The sequence below is a fragment of the Oncorhynchus keta genome, chromosome 2 (assembly GCF_023373465.1).
Source record: "Oncorhynchus keta strain PuntledgeMale-10-30-2019 chromosome 2, Oket_V2, whole genome shotgun sequence".
In the NCBI taxonomy this organism is placed as follows: domain Eukaryota; kingdom Metazoa; phylum Chordata; class Actinopteri; order Salmoniformes; family Salmonidae; genus Oncorhynchus; species Oncorhynchus keta.
Window position 1 is genome coordinate 24,752,569 of NC_068422.1, and position 18,827 is coordinate 24,771,395.

At 40.5% G+C, this 18,827-nt stretch overlaps 1 protein-coding gene across 23 annotated transcripts in view; it reads right to left on the reverse strand.

Annotated features, from left to right (window-relative positions):
- Positions 1 to 13,629: 13,629 nt before the first annotated feature.
- LOC118398431 (dystonin-like) overlaps positions 13,630 to 18,827 on the reverse strand; it is a 200,198-nt gene continuing 195,000 nt past the window's right edge. For 19 of the 23 annotated variants that reach the window (XM_052474042.1, XM_052474046.1, XM_052474064.1 and 16 more), the window contains 3 exons: positions 18,508 to 18,618; positions 14,796 to 14,928; positions 13,630 to 14,662 (listed from right to left, as the gene is read on the reverse strand). In XM_052474042.1, the coding sequence (XP_052330002.1) occupies positions 14,409 to 14,662; positions 14,796 to 14,928; positions 18,508 to 18,618 (498 nt within the window). In that variant the 3' untranslated portion in view covers positions 13,630 to 14,408. The remainder of the gene's footprint in view (positions 14,663 to 14,795; positions 14,929 to 18,507; positions 18,619 to 18,827) is intronic. The other 4 variants (XM_052474136.1, XM_052474090.1, XM_052474071.1 and 1 more) reach the window with 1 other exon arrangement.

Sequence of the window (18,827 nt, forward strand, 5' to 3'; positions counted from 1 at the left end):
CACCTTCCAACAGGACAACGACCCTAAGCACACAGCACACGATTTCATACATTTGACAATAAGGCTGTAACGCAACAAAATGTGGAAAAAGTCAAGGGGTCTAAATACCTCTGAATGTACTGTATGTACATACTGTTCATATAGGATGGTAAGTTGGTGGTTGAAGATATCCCTCTAGTGGTGTGGGGGCTGTGCTTTGGCAAAGTGGGTGGGGTTATATCCTTCCTGTTTGGCCCTGTCCGGGGGTGTCCTCGGATTGGGCCACAGTGTCTCCTGTCCCCTCCTGTCTCAGCCTCCAGTATTTATGCTGCAGTAGTTTGTGTCGGGGGGCTAGGGTCAGTTTGTTATATCTGGAGTACCCCTCCTGTCCTAATTCGGTGTCCTGTGTGAATATAAGTGTGCGTTCTCTAATTCTCTCCTTCTTTCTTTCTCTCTCTCAGAGGACCTGAGCCCTAGGACCATGCCCCAGAACTACCTGACATGATGACTCCTTGCTGTCCCCAGTCCACCTGGCCATGCTGCTGCTCCAGTTTCAACTGTTCTGCCTTACTATTATTCGACCATGCTGGTCATTTATGAACATTTGAACATCTTGGCCATGTTCTGTTATAATCTCCACCTGGCACAGCCAGAAGAGGACGGGCCACCCCACATATGCTCTCTCTAATTCTCTCTTTCTTTCTTTCTCTCTCTCTCGGAGGACCTGAACCCTAGGACCGTGCCCCAGGACTACCTGACATGATGACTCCTTGCTGTCCCCAGTCCACCTGGCCATGCTGCTGCTCCAGTTTCAACTGTTCTGCCTTGTTATTATTCGACCATGCTGGTCATTTATGAACATTTTAACATCTTGGCCATGTTCTGTTATAATCTCCACCCGGCACAGCAAGAAGAGGACTGGCCACCCCACATAGCCTGGTTCCTCTCTAGGTTTCTTCCTAGGTTTTGGCCTTTCTAGGGAGTTTTTCCTAGCCACCGTGCTTCTACACCTGCAATGCTTGCTGTTTGGGGTTTTAGGCTGGGTTTCTGTACAGCACTTTGAGATATCAGCTGATGTGCTATATAAATAAATTTGATTTGATTTGATATACACAATTTGTTCCTGTTTGTTGTGATTGGAGATGTTTTAATGTCACTAAGGACTTCTTCATCTACAGTGGAATTTGATGGACTGTATGGAGACACTGTAAACATTCTCACTGCCTTGTTAGCTGACCTACAGATAGTCCTCCCACTAGGAAATCACTAGGGCTAAAAGTGCTACCATTACTAACTCAATTTGTTGATTATTCCCAAACCTGGCCAGAGGTACTAATGTTGTTTGTGCTGATTTTTGTTTGTTGCCTGCTCTACAGATCGGTGTGTGGCCCCTACTTTTGTGTAGAAAAATATTTTTAATCATTATTATGATAAAAAAAAATATTATTATCTGATTTTTCAGGGGTGCTGCAGCCTACTTCCCGTGGCTATGATTATCATAACAAGTGGGGTTGACTGTGTGGCCCCTCAACATACCTGCGCTCCCTGTGCCCCAACCGGTCCTTCAACACCGGAGGGCCCTTCTTCTCCCTACAAACAAGAATAGAAGCATACAATGTTATTGAAAATGAAATAATTCATAGGAGAGAACATGGGGAAATAAGACTGGTGGATTAAATTATATTCACTTTCACTCCTGTATATCCTGGAATTCCTTCATATCCAAGTGGACCTGGATCTCCCTTCAAGAAGACAGACAAGTTAGTCAATGATGATAAAACCAATGACAATACTGCAATACTGTATGTATCTCCCATGTTTAGAAAAACGTACAGTTCCTCCTTGTTCTCCGGTCTCACCCAGCTCTCCAGGTGACCCCCGAGTTCCCTGTAATCATCAAAACACCCATATGAGACCCTCTTAATATTCTATTACATGGTACAAGCACGACACTCAGGAAAACAACACTCATTAAAAGAAGCAACTTTGTTACTTTTCAAAATGACTACATACTCTCGGAGCCATAATTATTATACACTGTATATATGACTCTGCAATCTGCATATGCTGAGTTGGCAGACCAAATGGAAGCCTAGGGGATTTGAAGAGACCACATGCTTCATGACGAACCACAACACAATCTACCTTGAAGCCCCCGGTGCCTTGTAATCCCTTCAGACCTTTGGGACCTCTGTCGCCCTGAAACACAGCAGCTCGTTAGCAGTAATCTGTACTGTGACACCACTGACCAGCTAAAGAGATTATGGAAATGTGTTTGATGCTGGATTTACATCAAGGCCATGAAGTCCTCTCATCCCCTTGTTTCCTTTGATTCCTTCAATGCCCTGAGGGAGACAGGTTGTTGTTATACACATTTTATACATTTGTTTAAACATTGAAACAAAGGTGTTGACCTCTGAGGGTATGTCTTACCTTAGCGCCTGGCTCCCCAACATGGCCATAGTCACCTGCCTGTCCCATACCTCCCTGCAGCAGAATTTTTTTTTTAAATTAGTTACAAAGCAGACTAGGGGAAGAAAGGCAGTGTGAGCTGCATAGCAATCAGGTGGAAAACCAGATTATGCTAGACACACCACATGACCAAAGGTATGTGGACACCTGCTTGTTGAACATCTCATTCCAAAATTATAGGCATTAATATGGAGTTGGTCTACCCTTTGTTGCTATAACAGCCTCCACTATATGTTGTAACATGGCTGCGGGGACTTGTTTCCATTCAGCCACAAGAGCATTAGTGAGGTTGGGCACTGATGTTGAGAGATTAGGCCTGGCTCACAGTGGGCATTCCAATTCATCCCAAAGCTGTTTGATGTGGTTGAGGTCAGGGCTCTGTGCAGGCCAGTCAAGTTCTTCCTCACCGATCTTGACAAACCATTTCTGTATGGACCTCACGTTGTGCATGGGGGACTTGTCATGCTGAAACAGGAAAGTACCTTCCCCAAACTGTTGCCACAAAGTTGGAAGCACAGAATAATTTAGAACAGGATTGTATGCTATAGCTTTAAGGTTTCCCTTCACTGGAACTAAGGGGCCTAGCACAAACCATTAAAAACAGCCACAGACCATTATTACTCTTCCACCAAACTTTATAGTTGGCACTATTCATTGAGGCAGGTGGCATTCTCCTGGTATCCGCAAAACCCAGATTGATGAAGCGTGATTCATCACTCCAGAGAACGAGTTACCACTGTTCCAGAGTCCAATGACGGCGCGCTTTACACCACTCTAGCCGACGTTTGGCATTGCGCATGGTAATCTTCGGCTTATGTGCGGCTGCTCGACCATGGAAACCCATTTCATGAAGCTCCCAACGAACAGTTATTGTGCTGACTTTGCTGCCAGAGGCAGTTTGGAACTCGGTAGTGAGTGTTTCAACCGAGGACAGACAATTTTTCAGCACTCGGCGGTCCCAATATGTGAGCTTGTGTGGCCTATAGTACTACTTCGCTGCTGAGCCGTTGTTGCTCTTAGATGTTTCAACTTCACAATAACGGCACTTACAGATGCCGGGGCAGCACTAGCAGAAATTTTACGAACTGACTTATTGCAAAGGTGCCATTCAATGACAGTGCCACATTGACATTCATAGAGCTCTTCAGTAAAGCCATTCTACTCCCAATGTTTGTCTATGGAGATTGCATGGCTGTATGCTCGATATTATACACCTGTCAGCAACGAGTGTGGCGGAAATTGCTCATCCACTCATTTGAAGAGGTGTCCACATACTTTTGTATATATAGTGTATGTAGAGTTGAAGTCGAAAGTTTACATACACTTGGGTTGGAGTCATTAAAAATAGTTTTTTAATCACTCCACAAATGTCTTGTTAAAAAAACTATAGTTTTGTCAAGTCGGTTAGGACGTCTACTTTGTGCATGACACAAGTAAATTTTCCAACAATTGTTTACAGACAGATTATTTCACTTATAATTCACTCTATCACAATTCCAGTGGGTTAGACGTTTTCATACACTAAGTTGACTGTGCCTTTAAACAGCTCGGAAAATTCAAGAAAATGATGTCATGGCTTTAGAAGCTTCTGATTGGCTAATTGACATAATTTGAGTCAATTGGAGGTGTACCTGTGGATGTATTTCAAAGCTTACCTTCAAACTCAGTGCCTCTTTGCTTGACATCATGGAACAATCACAAGAAATCAGCCAAGACCTCAGAAAAATAATTGTAGACCTCCACAAGTCTGGTTCATCCTTGGGAGCAATTTCCAAACGTCTTAAAGTACCACGTTCATCTGTACAAACAATAGTACTCAAGTATAAACACCATGGGACCATGCAGCCGCCATACCGCTCAGGAAGGAGACACCTTCTGTCTCCTAGAGATGTACGTAGTTTGATGCGAAAAGTGCAAATCAATGCCAGAACAACAGCAAAGGACCTTGTGAAGATGCTGGAGGAAACAGGTACAAAAGTATCTATATCCACAGTAAAACGAGTCCTATATCGACATAACTTGAAAGGCCGCTCAGCAAGGAAGAAGCCACTGCTCCAAAACCGCCATAAAAAAGCCAGACTACGGTTTGCAACTGCACATGGGGACAAAGATAGTGCTTTTTGGAGAAATGTCCTCTGGTCTGATGAAACAAAAATAACACTGCTTGGCCATAATGACCATTGTTATGTTTGGAGGAAAAAGGGGGAGGCTTGCAAGCCGATGAACACCATCTCAACCGTGAAGCACAGGGTGGCATCATCATGTTGTGGGGGTGCTTTGCTGCAGGAGGGACTGGTGCACTTCACAAAATAGATGGCATAATGAGGGAGGAAAATTATGTGGATATATGGAAGCAACATCTCAAGACATCAGTCAGGAAGTTAAAGCTTGGTCGCAAATGGCTCTTCCAAATGGACAAAGTCCCAAAATGGCTGAAGGACAACAAAGTCAAGGAATTGGAGTGGCCATCACAAAGCCCTGATCTCAATCCTATAGAAAATGTGTGGGCAGAACTGAAAAAGCGTGTGAAAAAGTTAAAAAAGTTAAACAATTTAAAAGCAATGCTACCAAATATTAATTGAGTGTATGTAAACTCCTGACTCACTGGGAATGTGATGAAAGAAATAAAAGCATAAATAAATAATTCTCTCTACTATTATTCTGACATTCCACATTCTTAAAATAAAGTGGTGATCCTAACTGACCTAAGACAGGAGATTTTTACTGCGATTAAATGTCAGGAATTGTGAAAAACTGAGTTTAAATGTATTTGGCTAAGGTGTATGTAAACTTCCGACTTCAACTGTAATTCTAGTGAAATGTGCACTTGCGTCAATCAGAACACACAAGCTCACCTCGGGGACCTTCCTATTTTTCTGTTTTGCACAGTGTTCATGCAGAACCCAGCTTAGGCATGCAAAATCATATGACTGAATTTACAGTAATTAGATGTGAAATAATAAATGATATCATGACTGAACTACTGTAGAGCAGTGTATCACAGCCGTCCATGGTGACTGTTATACAGTAGTCTTGGCCAGTGGAATGTGGCTCTGACTGATTGTATAAGACAGACCAGACATTGGCGGAACAGATAGGAGTTTCCCAACCTGACAAGTGTGTGGGCATGACAGTAAGTTATATGCATTTCATTGTGGCCTTTGAATGGAATATACAATATCAATCCAAACACTTGAAGTTATCATAATAACCATAACATTTCCTTGGAGGAGTTAGATGTTTACAGAAGGATGAAATCTGAACATGGGCTATTAGGGGTTTCTAGTAGTACATGATGACTATAATGATGTGTTAAATATTTCCTTTAGACCGAATATCTAAGTAGTGCGAGACATGCTGACCCCTGAAACGTGGAGTTAGTGTTAACAAAGTGTAGACCACAATTTATGACCCGAGGAAAGATGTGTCATAGCTAAGGGAAAATTGAACAACTTATTCTGTAAGTGTTTCCACACAGATGCTCATATCCTCACTCATATAAGACACAATTTTGGCCTTTGAATTGGGGTTATTCTACTTGGTCAACCAACACCTTTGATCAAGACCAACAGTCCTCTATTCCATGACACCAGTTTACTAACCATCTCACTTCAGACCACGCCATGCACAGTGAACTGCTAAGAGGCTGACCTTGGAGACGCTAAACGCTTTATCCAGAAGCATGACCGTGAACTTTACAACTTTACTAATGGAAGGACCACCCACCCACCGGGGTGGTCAGTTCATATATTGGAGCCAGGGAATGCCCTCCTTAGACGTCAGCGGGGGTGGCTGTAAACATGGTCGTGCCCTGTGACTTACATATTGGCAGGGGGTGAGGGTTCCACTGAGTCACAGAAGACAGATGTTGGCCCCCAACCGAGCTCCAGAAACAGTATGTCCCCCTCATCCCCCTGTCTTTGAGTGAGTACCCAGCATAGTCGTGTGTGTGTGTGTGTGTGTGTGTGTGTGTGTGTGTGTGTGTGTGTGTGTGTGTGTGTGTGTGTGTGTGTGTGTGTGTGTGTGTGTGTGTGTGTGTGTGTGTGTGTGTGTGTGTGTGTGTGTGTGTGTGCGTGCGTGCGTGCGTGCGTGTGTGTGCGTGCGTGCGTGCGTGCGTGCGTGCGTGCGTGCGTGCGTGTGTGTGCGTGCGTGTGTGTGTGTGTGTGTGTGTGTGTGTGTGTGTGTGTGTGTGTGTGTGTGTGGAATATATGGGCCATTTTCGCCCAGAGTCTCTCCAGACTAAAGGGCATGTTAAATGCCAAGCCAACAACTCGTCCTATGTCTTTGAAGACCCACTGCCAGCCTTGCACACTATTGGGCACATGTTCTCGGTTCTCTGGGTTGTCTTTAAAAGACATTATGCATTTTAACTCCCGCATACCACTGAGTACTGGAGCTACATCAAAGAGGTAAATTAGTCATAACTCAGTCTCAATGGAAATAATCATGTCTACTGCCTGAAGCCTAAAAGCAGGGTTATGTTTGCATAGTCAAACATGTAATTGAATCCTGATGCAATGAGTATGCCATGTCCTTTCATTAAACTGCTTAACAAACATTTTGTCCCCTGCTCTGCACTGGATGGCTCTCTATTGTACTTTAAGAGGTGTTCTGTTCTCAACTCACCTGAAACCTCACCTCTTTAAGGAATACCTAGGATAGGATAAAGTAATCCTTCTCACCCCCCCCCCCTTAAAAGATTTAGGTGCACTATTGTAAAGTGGCTGTTCCACTGGATGTCATAAGGTGAATGCACCAATTTGTAAGTCGCTCTGGATAAGAGCGTCTGCTAAATGACTTAAATGTTAAATGTTTAAATGTGAACTCTCTCCAGTCCTCTGACAATGACAAAGCATTCTTCCTGAGAGCTAAGTAAATGAAGGGCAGTAGTATGATGTTGATGACTACGATGAAAACAATTATGAAACAATGATTAATACGTATAAAACATAGCAATCCGACCATAGCAAGTAAAACGACATTCATTATTAGGCATTTGCAATAATTTTATGCAACTGTCTGCTTTCGCTGTGTGTGGAATTCAACACATTCAGATTCAATCTATTAAGTGTTCTGTTAAGCATCCCCTAATGTTAAAGTGAAACCAGACAGACTACGATCCTTTGCCATGTTGAGCTAAACCATTTCCCTTCCGATGCAGATAAGCCTGCTATTGAAACATCATACCGTTTCTCAGTTATGCTTCCATTGCCCTTTTCCACAACTTCAGTGCTGTCGAGCAAGCAGTGGTTCTTCTATTTAATTCACTGTAGAAACCTCCTCAGTCAATATGGGGCCTACAGCCCAACATCTAATGTCTGCATACTGTAAAATCTACAAAGACCAACAGAGAGCATACATTCTGAGTGACAATTAACACTCATTATTCTAAGTTGTTGACCCTCGCCCATACAGCTCAACTCAACACCGTAGTGAGAACTATAATGAGAAAATGTCCTTACCCAGTTGCCTAGTCTTCCTGGCTCTCCTGTGTTGCCTGGGAGACCTCTGTCACCCTGCAGATGGAGAAATACACTGGTAGCAGTTACCATTAGCCTGGACCATGAGCAAGCCAAGTTGGTCTCATCCTGTATGTGCTGTAATCAACTCTTTTATCATTGCCAATGAACAAACACAGAGACTGCCCCACCAGGCTAATGGCACTCAGCTCATTATTCAAAGCAGTGGTGCTGTAATGAGCCTAGTAGTCACCTTTGGTCCTGGGGGCCCCTGGTTGCCAGGCTGTCCGGGCATACACGTACAGGTGGCCCTTCCTGCTGTCAGTTCAATTTCAGCATACCCTCCACACTGAATAGAATAGAACTTGATTAGTCCACCTGTAGGGACAGAACTAATTCTTATGATTGGTTCCCTACTCCCTAGAGACACCACACAAACACACAGTACACATTTGGGAGGAGCACATAGTCACTTCTATGGGAGACAATGAGAGTACAGGCTAGATTAAAAGACATACTGTACTGTACGTATCTCTCAGTGAGGAACATGAACCCGCTGACAGTCGCTTCCAACTCACCACATTGGAGAGCTCACAGCAGTCCTCTGAGTAGGCCTTCTCTGGATCACAGGACACATCCATCTGCTGGAAGTCTACCTACAGTACCAGGGCACGGGATATTATGGTCAGTGTGCTTTCTTATGAACACTGAATTGACTGTGCTGCCTTCATCAATGTTGAATACAATTGCAAAATACTGTAGGCAGCCCTCTTTACAATGGAGGTGTAACCTTGGTGGATGATGGGTCTGGGATTGTCGATGGGCTCCACGCTCACCTCCTCGCAATCCACCAGCAACCTGACCTTATCGCCCTTGACCTGCAGCGCCAGCTTGTGCCACTTGCCGTTGAACAGCTTTTCCACCCGGTGGAATGTGCGCAGTATCTGGGTGCCACTGTGGCTGGTGTAGAAGAAGTCCAGAGATCGTGTGTCGCCCTGGAAATGGAGGCCCACCTGTTCACGTCCATCAGTGTCGCTGACCTACCACAGGTTCCAGGACCTCTTGGTGGCTTTTTCCGCTGCTTTTAAACCTCTGCTTTTGGTTTCAAAACCACCCTAGTTGGAAACTCTGAAACTGAAACTTAATCTACCATTAATGTTTTCAATCACAGCAAGCCTGTTGCACAACCTAATTGTATACACCCTCTTCTCTCCCTCTGTGGCTTCCTGTCAAGATAAATCACTCCTGTTGCCTTTTTGATGCTGTACTTCAACATTATACATCATTCTTTGTTTCCATGATTTGTATTGAATTTATAGTAACACACTTCTGATACTCAATATAAACATATCTTAGTTGTCAGGCATTGAACATTTTACATGTTTGTAAAAGAAAATGTAAGGGAGTACATCAGATTTAATATTGCAGATAGATTGTATCTTCCATCAAGGTAATTGTCTGCATCACTTTCAATCCCTTATATATATATTGCAAATATATATATACATATACAGACAACAAACGAGTCAATTACTAGATTGATCCATTGTGATGACTGAATGAAACTCCAGTGGTGTTCCACCAACTGTCAATTGGTGAACATCAAGTTATGACGCAAAGGCACATTTGTAGGTTTCCGTGCAGGAGATGAAATCAAATCTGTTGTTTGAAAGTGATAATTAAACTGAGTGGAAAAACCGTGGATACCCCTTTGGCAAAGGAGCAGAGAATAAACGTAGCTCATACAATACATGTCGCTATTAATCTTTATTTTTGTGCATGGTCCTAGCTCATGTTAACTAGCTCACATGGGAGGAAAGTAGAAAATCTTAAGATAAACATAATTATTGAGTGAGGAGAGGTGGAATGACAAAGTTTGGGCGCTGGGTCTCGTTCAGGAGGATGCAACATACTGGAAATACTATAAATAAAGCTAATATGATTACTTTTTCTAAATGTCAGAGAGGCATGTCGATTCTATAACAACATGTTTCTGAAGTTAGAACAATGTTGTGCCCTACCCTTACACTCTGGTTGATTACTTTTATCTGTACATTTGTACCTTTTTAATTCTGTAATTATTTTAACTATGTGTGTTAAAGTTTGAATATCAGGAAAATTCTACTCAGGACTACTTTAGAAATAAGTGTTTTCCCGTGTTATCCTCTGAGAATCAACTGTACATCTTGACATTTATTTATTTGAAACCTCACAAATTCCAATCTATTCTAATCAATTTGGCCTCAAATGTGCATGCAGACAATACCTCATTGTTTTGCGCAGGTGGATGGCAGGGTTCACACGGTTAGGCCATTGAATAAGGTTCCGATCCGTCTACCTTCCTCACCCCTCTGGACTACACGGAACTCCTCTAGCATGTCATAACCTCAGAGTAAAAACATGCAGCTCAGTTTTTCACCAATGTCATGTTCATAGTGTTGAAAGGTTTAAGGCAGTGAATGATGAGGATCAGGATGCATTTTTAGACATAAAACAGATCATTTGAAAAAGTCACAAAGTAGATTGAACAGTGCAGTGGCAGTGAGCATGTGGAAGGACTGGACAGGTGAATAAATCAAAAAGTGATTTATCGCAAAATATGATCAATCAACCAATGATTATTAGTATTCATGTTACTGGTATTCAACAGCATCAAACTTTTTCAATCTAATGTTTTGTGAAATAGTCATTTGTTCAATTTGTTGATTTGCAGTAACTTTAACAAAGAACAGTACACTTGATTACACACTACAAAATGTCATTGCACTTGGAGGGTGTCATATTTCCTAATTCTATGGGTGTCATTTCATTCACAAAATGGGAAGTCCGGATATGTTTGACCTCACCGTGACGTCAGTTGGGGTTCGTAGTGATACATTCTGTTAAGCCAAAATCCCATACTGACTGCAGGAACTACTCAAGAGGGGAAGGATGTAATCTGAGAGGGTTATGGTTGTATGTACCAGTGCTGCCACTTGCTGGTCATACAGAAATAGAGGATCAAATTGTATTGCATTGCCCGGATCACTGTTTGTAAATTTCCACGCCAACCAACTTTGCTAATATTGGAAAGAAAGAAAACAGACAGTCTTGAGAAAAGCTGAAAATCAATCAAGCAGTATTATTATACCCTCAATAAACAGCAAAAGGGAATAAAAAGTCATTTTATGGTACTTACTTGGTAATTCCTGGCTTTTGGTCAATCCAAAAGAAAGCTAGAAGTACTGGGAAAACTAACATTTCTTTTAGGGCTGGCATTCTCTAAATGTGATGTGCCAGGGATTATAAACACCTGCAAAAGTAAAATAAGAGAAGCTCTAAGATCAAGGAAATCTCACTTAAATGTTAGCCATTTCCCCCGATTATCTTTAGTGAGGAACTGTTTTACTAAATTGGTAGGATTAGGTCTATTGTAATCAAATGCAAATAAAAAATACTCAACAATAAAATAACATTACCCTACTCCATTAATAATAGAAATAACAGCATTCTAAATGAAATGTTGATTACAAATGAACACAAAAATATGTCAGACATATATTTTACAGGTTTATGTAGGTCAATAAATCAGCATCAAATGATCTATAAAAATGATGTACTTTTCCATCTGGAATTAAATTATGTCCAATCAGGCAATTGGTCAGAAAAGTGCCTATAATAACTTGGTCACAGCTAACCTTACCGAAGGAGTCACATAATTATTCATGAACCATAAAAATATATATATATCAACTTCACTATGTCAAAAGAAGATTATCCCAACAAATCAAATCATACAATATCAAATCATGTTCACATATGCTCAAATCGCAACCATTGAATAGAATTGAGATATTTCATTTAGTCCAAAAAGTAGGCTGAAGTTCATTTGATTCTTTGACATTTTGTTCCCATAAAACACTATTCATTATCCAGATCCAAAACAGCAGAAACTACTTTACTGAATTGATGGAGCTATTATCTTAGTCTACACTTAAATCAGACAAATTACACTTTTCTTTCCTTACTTTTTCCATATATATATATAAATTATCCCCAATTATGTGATATCCAATTTTAATTAGATGCCAGTAATATTTGTCCACAATAAATCAATGGCCAATTGTTTCCAGCACACACAAAACCCACCATCGTATTTCAATTAAATTATAATAAAATCGAAACATACCTATATATGAATGTAGACAATATTGTAAAGATCACTCACATATTCCTGAAAAAGAGGCCCCGATGTGGACTGCTTTCGGGTTCCTTCACAGTTGCTGCAGTGAGGATATAACCAATTTAAAAGTGGCATCCCTAGGCCAAACCATGTCTTAAACCATTCAGAAAGATAGTGGCTGGTCTCAGGAAGACCTGAGCCTTCCTTGCACTCCACTCTACCTTCGTTCCCCAGTGGATCTGATCTCTCCCACAGGCCTGTCTCCTCTGCTGAAACACACTGGTCGTCCTGAGAAGGCTCAGGACAACCATTCAGTTCTTCTTTCCATTTTTACACACGTTAGGAGCACAAGCAAAATCTAAATCTTTCGACGCATTATTGATTGGGATGGCATAAAATAGACTGAAATGAATTTGCAAGGAGCATGGTAGCCTGTCTTTCCCTACACATCTCCTCTGAAGCCTCCCTAATCATTATTCAGCAATAAATATGTACATTTTTCTTTGCATGTTAACTTGTCACAGTTCATATATGTATTTTCATTGTTTTAGGCTACTTTTATAAATCATACTTTTTTCAACTCAACTAAAAGGTTAAACATTTTTGGTTATGTGACCGCCTTCCCAGGACAGTCAGTTGCTGTCCTGATTTCCACTGGTAGAAACGTGTAGTATGTCGTATTCATGCACGAGGAGCGCTCCGCAAACGTTGCCGCACAGAGAATGGTGGTGCTGGGAATACAATTAACTCAAAACCCGTAAAACACTGCACTGAACCTGAGCTAGGCCCAAAATAAATGAGACTTGGATTTGTAAACTATACCCTGCTTGTGGACCTTCACCGGCCCAAATGGCTCTGAATGAAAAATCTAAATGTATGTTTTTTTTGAGGCACAGACCTTGGCATTAAAAGGCACCATCTGTACATGTTTGGTTATTCATTTCAACAAATTGAATATAACCAATTGATCTGCTCCTTTGTTTACATTTATGTTGACCCACAGATGGTATGGGCTGCCTGTAGGCTATAGGCCCATAATTGAGACAAACTTGTCTCTAACTTGACATTTATGGAATGAGCACCATTATCACAGCTTTTACACAGCTCTTAAATTCGAAAGAGATAAAAGTTCATATGATCTGAGAGATTTGGAAGAAATGATCTGTAATAAACTCACCGGTAGACCATGTTGAAATGCAACAATACAGATCAAGTTTCCACATTTCCTGGGGTGAAACTATGACCTGCTCAACTACAGTTGTCCTATTCAAAGATCTCAAGTGGGTTAAATGCAGAAGACACATTTCAGTTGAATGCATTCAGTTGTACAATTGACTAGATATCTCCCTTTGCCTTTCCCTGTACATTATATAATAACACCACGAGTCATCACGAGACTTTATGAAATACTTCCCATTTCTATATGATGCTAGATTTATTTTGTCTCCTGTTGTCTCTCCGCTGCATCCTATTGGGTCAATCTACAGAAATGATACATTATTCTGTAACAATAATGTATAACATCATATAAAAAAACAGACAAGTATGTGACCCATGTCAGTATCCCATGGTAGCTTTCTGCTAGCAGATTTATTACAAAACGTTAACAGCGATCCTTTCCACTCTAGCAAAATGAACCATACACTGACAAATGCACTAAAGAATGTCTACTCAGGGTCCGGGGAGGCCAATGTCCAAGGTAAAATGGCACACATCACTGTAAGTTGACCAAACAAAACAGTACTACTGAAGGTAAGGTGGAGTACTTTAAAGCCTGGATATTGAGGGATTTCTGCGTGAACTTGCCTTCAACAGTCATCTCAGTCAGAACATCATTATTTGCAGTGTTTACTATGTGGTAGGCTACATGTATATTGTATTGCCCTTTAAATGCATTTTGGCAGTACATCATTGCACTTTAAATAGATAATAGATAATTGAGGTGTCCCACAGGGTCTGTCACACGCATGTCAGCATACAGAACATTCAGTAACCCTCTCACGAGCACAATGCTGTGTGCTGCCATTCATTAGTGTGTAGAATTGTTAGTTGAGCATACAGTGTTGTCTTCGCCATGTTTTTTTCTTTTCAGTTTCTTTAAACTCTTCAGGTTTAGCGTCAATAAAATAAAATAGTCATAATAATTTGACATTATTCACAAAAAATTAAATACATTAAGACAAACACAAGGCCATTGGCATTCCATTCTCACTTAATAATAAACCATTTTTCTATTCAACAGAATATTTTACATCTTCACAAGACTTTAAATAATCAACACATACGCCAGTCTCTCTTGTCACTTTGGGCCAACGTGGTTGTCTCAAGGCCCCTGACTATCTCTTGGAGGTCTGGGCCAGTTTGCTGGGAGTCGACCTTCTTTGAGGAGTCGGGATTTTGGAGGGCTTGCCTCCGTGTTGACGTGACGACGAGCGGGGTGTAGCCCGACTGGTGTCACCCACCGTCTCCGATGTGTCGGAGCACACCGATGCGATATCCGAAATGTCGAAGTCTGAAGCATCGCTTCCCCTCCGGCTGCTCCCTCGGCTGCCTGCTTTACTTCCAGGTCGGCTGCCGGACCTTCTCGATTCTGGGGGACAAAAGATTCCGGTATGGTTATTGTCTGGTTACAGCGACTGGTAACTTTAATAGCAGAGCCGAACAGCAGAGCCCTTTAGCAGACAGAAAGCAGTCGCTGCTTTTCAAAAGGATGCTCTACTCACCAATCCCTATCGCTTGTCCCCGTGCTTTCATCACAGCAGCATTGATCAGGGTTCCCTGCTCTTCTCCCGACTGGAAACCTTTTCCTGACAAGTATCCAGGGAGACGCAGTTTACTTCCCTGTATCGGAGTGCTCTGCAAAAGACAGAGCATTTGTTTAGCATTTTTCTCTATGTTTACAAAAACATATCTCGGTACAAAATGGTAAATCACAGAAGAAGACGATTCTAGTACATCGACTCTTCGAACACTGGTAATTCTTCTCTAATTAGCATGTTATGCAATGTGGCATTCCGATGAAATCTGATCAAACCCCACGGACATCCAATGTAAGGGGTTATTGTGTTGAATGAAAAGTTGATGTACTGTATGATATTTCAGGAACAACTTAAACTTGTACAGTGGATTAACAGATAAACAGTTCAACATGCAACACAGAACAGCGGGTCAGTTCTTAGTTTGAGTTAGTTAGAGAAGGTATTTGACAACAGAGAGAATGTTCCACAACGATCACCAGTTAGTACTTTAAAGCATTAAATAAAAATAAAAAACTGAAATCGGGCCTCTAAAAGACAACAAATATACATCTTATGTACTCCCTTCAATCACAATTTGCTTCCTACACCTCCCCTTTGGCCTTAACACTTTGATACTAGCAGATCTGCCTTCTTCATTCTGGGGGATTGTGTAGTGGCGGAAGCTCCACCACTACACATTTTACACCTATCCAGACTCTTTAGATCAGGGGTGGTCAAACTTCTGGGCTTGGTTAATTATTTAGAAATGTAAAAATGTAAACAATATCTTTTTAGGGTCTTGAAACAAAAGCTTTTTTGAAACTAATCATAAAATTACAATTCAAACATTAATCAGATCGCAGCCATATAACAACACATTCTGATTACCATTATTAAAGATGTATAAAACATTTCACCATTGTAGCATAGAAACTGCAACTTAGTTTCTATGTTCATCAGGCTAATAACGTTTTGGGAAAATGTTGCAGTTTTAAAGCACATTTTCTGCAATTCTACACATTTTTCTAAGGGGCAGCGGGAAAATGTAGCAGCCTTGAAACGAATTCCTTGCTATTCTACTCATTTTGCCATGGGACAGAGAGAACATTTTGCAGTTTTAATGCCTGCTTCCTGCTATTCTACTCATTTTGCCATGAGACAGAGTGAACATTTTGCAGTTTTAATGCCTACTTCCTGCTATTCTACTCATTTTGCCATGAGACAGAGAGAACATTTTGCAGTTTTAATGCCTACTTCCTGCTATTCTACTCATTTTGCCATGAGACAGAGATAACATTTTGCAGTTTTAATGCCTACTTCCTGCTATTCTACTCATTTTGCCATGGGACAGAGAGAACATTTTGCAGTTTTAATGCCTGCTTCCTGCAGTTCTACACATTTTGCCATGGGACAGAGAGAACATTTTGCAGTTTTAATGCCTGCTTCCTGCTATTCTACTCATTTTGCCATGGGACAGAGAGAACATTTTGCAGTTTTAATGCCTGCTTCCTGCTATTCTACTCATTTTGCCATGGGAAAGAGAGAACATTTTGCATTTTTAATGCCTGCTTCCTGCAGTTCTACACATTTTGCCATGGGGCAGAGAGAACATTTTGCGGTTTTAATGCCTGCTTCCTGCAGTTCTACACATTTTGCCATGAGTGGTGGAAAAAGTTACATACCCAATTGTCATACTTGAGTAAAAATAAAAAATACCTTAATAGAAAATGACTCAAGTAAAAGTCACCCAGTAAAATACTACTTGAGCAAAAGTATTTGGTTTTAAATATACTTAAGTATCAAAATTAAATGTAATTGCAAAAATATACTTAAGTATCAAAAGTAAAAGTATAATCATTTCAAATTGCTTATATTAAGCAAACCAGATGGCACAATTTTCTTGTTTTTTATTTATTAATGAATAGCCAGAGGCACACTCCATTTACAAATGAAGCATTTGTGTTTAGTGAGTCTGCCAGATCAGAGACTTATCTCTTGATAAGTGCATGATTTGGACCATTTTCCTGTCCTGCTAAGCATTCAAAATGTAATGAGTACTATTGTGTGTCAGGAATAACATATGGAGTAGAAAGTACATTATTTTGTTTAGGAATGTAGTGAAGTAAAATTAAAAGTTGTCCAAAATATCAATAGTAAGTACAGATACACACAAAAACGACTTAAGTAGTAATTTAAAGTATTTTTACACAAGTCATGGCTAGTGGTTTAAAGTACTTATGTCATGTTGATACGATATCTGAGTGAGAGTGACTAACAAAATCAATGAGGGCGCCCTGGAGTTCAGGGCCCCTGCCTTGGGTGCCTGGTCAGTAATTTGACCATGATTACTACAAGGTTAAGATAGCTGACTCGACTAACTTACCTAGCAAACTATAAAATGTTAACTGACATGGGATAATTGATTGACCGTCAATAGCTATGTTTCCATTAACTTGTCCAGTGATTTTTTCGACATTAGAAAGTTTGCATAGAAAATAGATGCAACAATTGCCTGCTAGGGTGCATTTCCATTGAACTACCTTGTGTCGATAAAAACTGCTGATTGTAATGGCGTCACACCTAAAAAAAAATTTTTTTTTAAAATCGCAAGAACCTACAGTGTTGAATAAAAAATGTAGTGGTTGAAGTGTTTCCATTACCCATTTAGGCGACAACTGTATACCTTTCAACCTATCTGTTTCCTGATAGAATGCAAGAAATGAGTTATATTTGCCACATTCTAATGATTCTCATGTGCCTAACGGCTGCCTAGGCTAGTCTGTTGCCATGGTGAATCTGAAATAATAGAATGGTAAAACTTGTCAGCCAATCAGAAAAGCAAAGTGAAGCAATTCAGTTATTCTTGAAACTCAGGAAAAACTTAATTTTTTTATAGTTCAATTATGTTTTATTTTGCAAGCAGTATGCTAGGCATTTAGAATTGAAGCTGCAATGTGACATTTTTTTTATAGAGCTGTCACTATCATTGAAAGAATGTCTTGCAAGATCTGTTCTGTGTGCGCTATTTCTATGCTTCCTGATCTTAAGTTTAGTTTTTGTATTTTTTTACTTTCGGTTTTGTTCACCAGCTTCAAACAACTGAAAATACAGGATTTTTGGTTCTGGAAAATATATGTCACAGCAGTTTAGAAGGTAAAATGACTCTCTACACTATACTTGCTTGTTTTGTGACATAAACTGAAATTAGGCGAACTATTTTAGACACCAGGAAATGGCAGAGCGATTTCTTCATAGTGCATCTTTAAATGTGGAGTGGAACTTATGGCTGGCTATGTGTTGACAGCACGTGCCCCACATACCTTAAAAATGATTCGGCAATCATAATTTATTCTAAAAACACAGTTCCCATCATTATTTTTAGCAATAAAGAAAGATAAAGAAGAAAAAAATCCACTCCTGTCGAACGGATGAAAATGATGTCGATCTTCAGAAAATGTCTTCTTTATCTGCCGTTACCAATATTTGGTTGACCATGCTTTAGATATTCAATTATTGTGAAGTTAGGGCCAAGGGGAAGGGGTAGGGCTATCTAAGTAGTTATTAGTGTAAAAATCAACTTGATTTCCTTTTTCCTTTTACTCAGACACTATACAATTCAGTTAGATGGTATTGTAGGAGGCAGCAGTTGTTAGGTTCAGAGCTCTGGAGCGTTCCAGACCCTGTTGATTCACTATACCTCAGAGGATGAACCTTGGCTCTCAAAGGAGTCTGATGATTTAAGAGGAGTGGAGGGTTTGCTGTTTGTCAGCCAGGGTTTATCATAATTGCGAGTTATGTGTTGGGGAGTCTGGGGGAATAATGGCAAGTCAAACACACAAACACAGGGATTCAGATGGAGAAATCAATAACTAAAAGGAGTACAGGTAGACTAAATGAAGAGCTATGATATATGACAAAAGAAAGGGATGATCAAAATATATCAGACAACCAAAAGCACCATATATAAAGAAATGATGAAAAAGACAAATGAAAAACAATAGAAATGGTTGGGAGCAT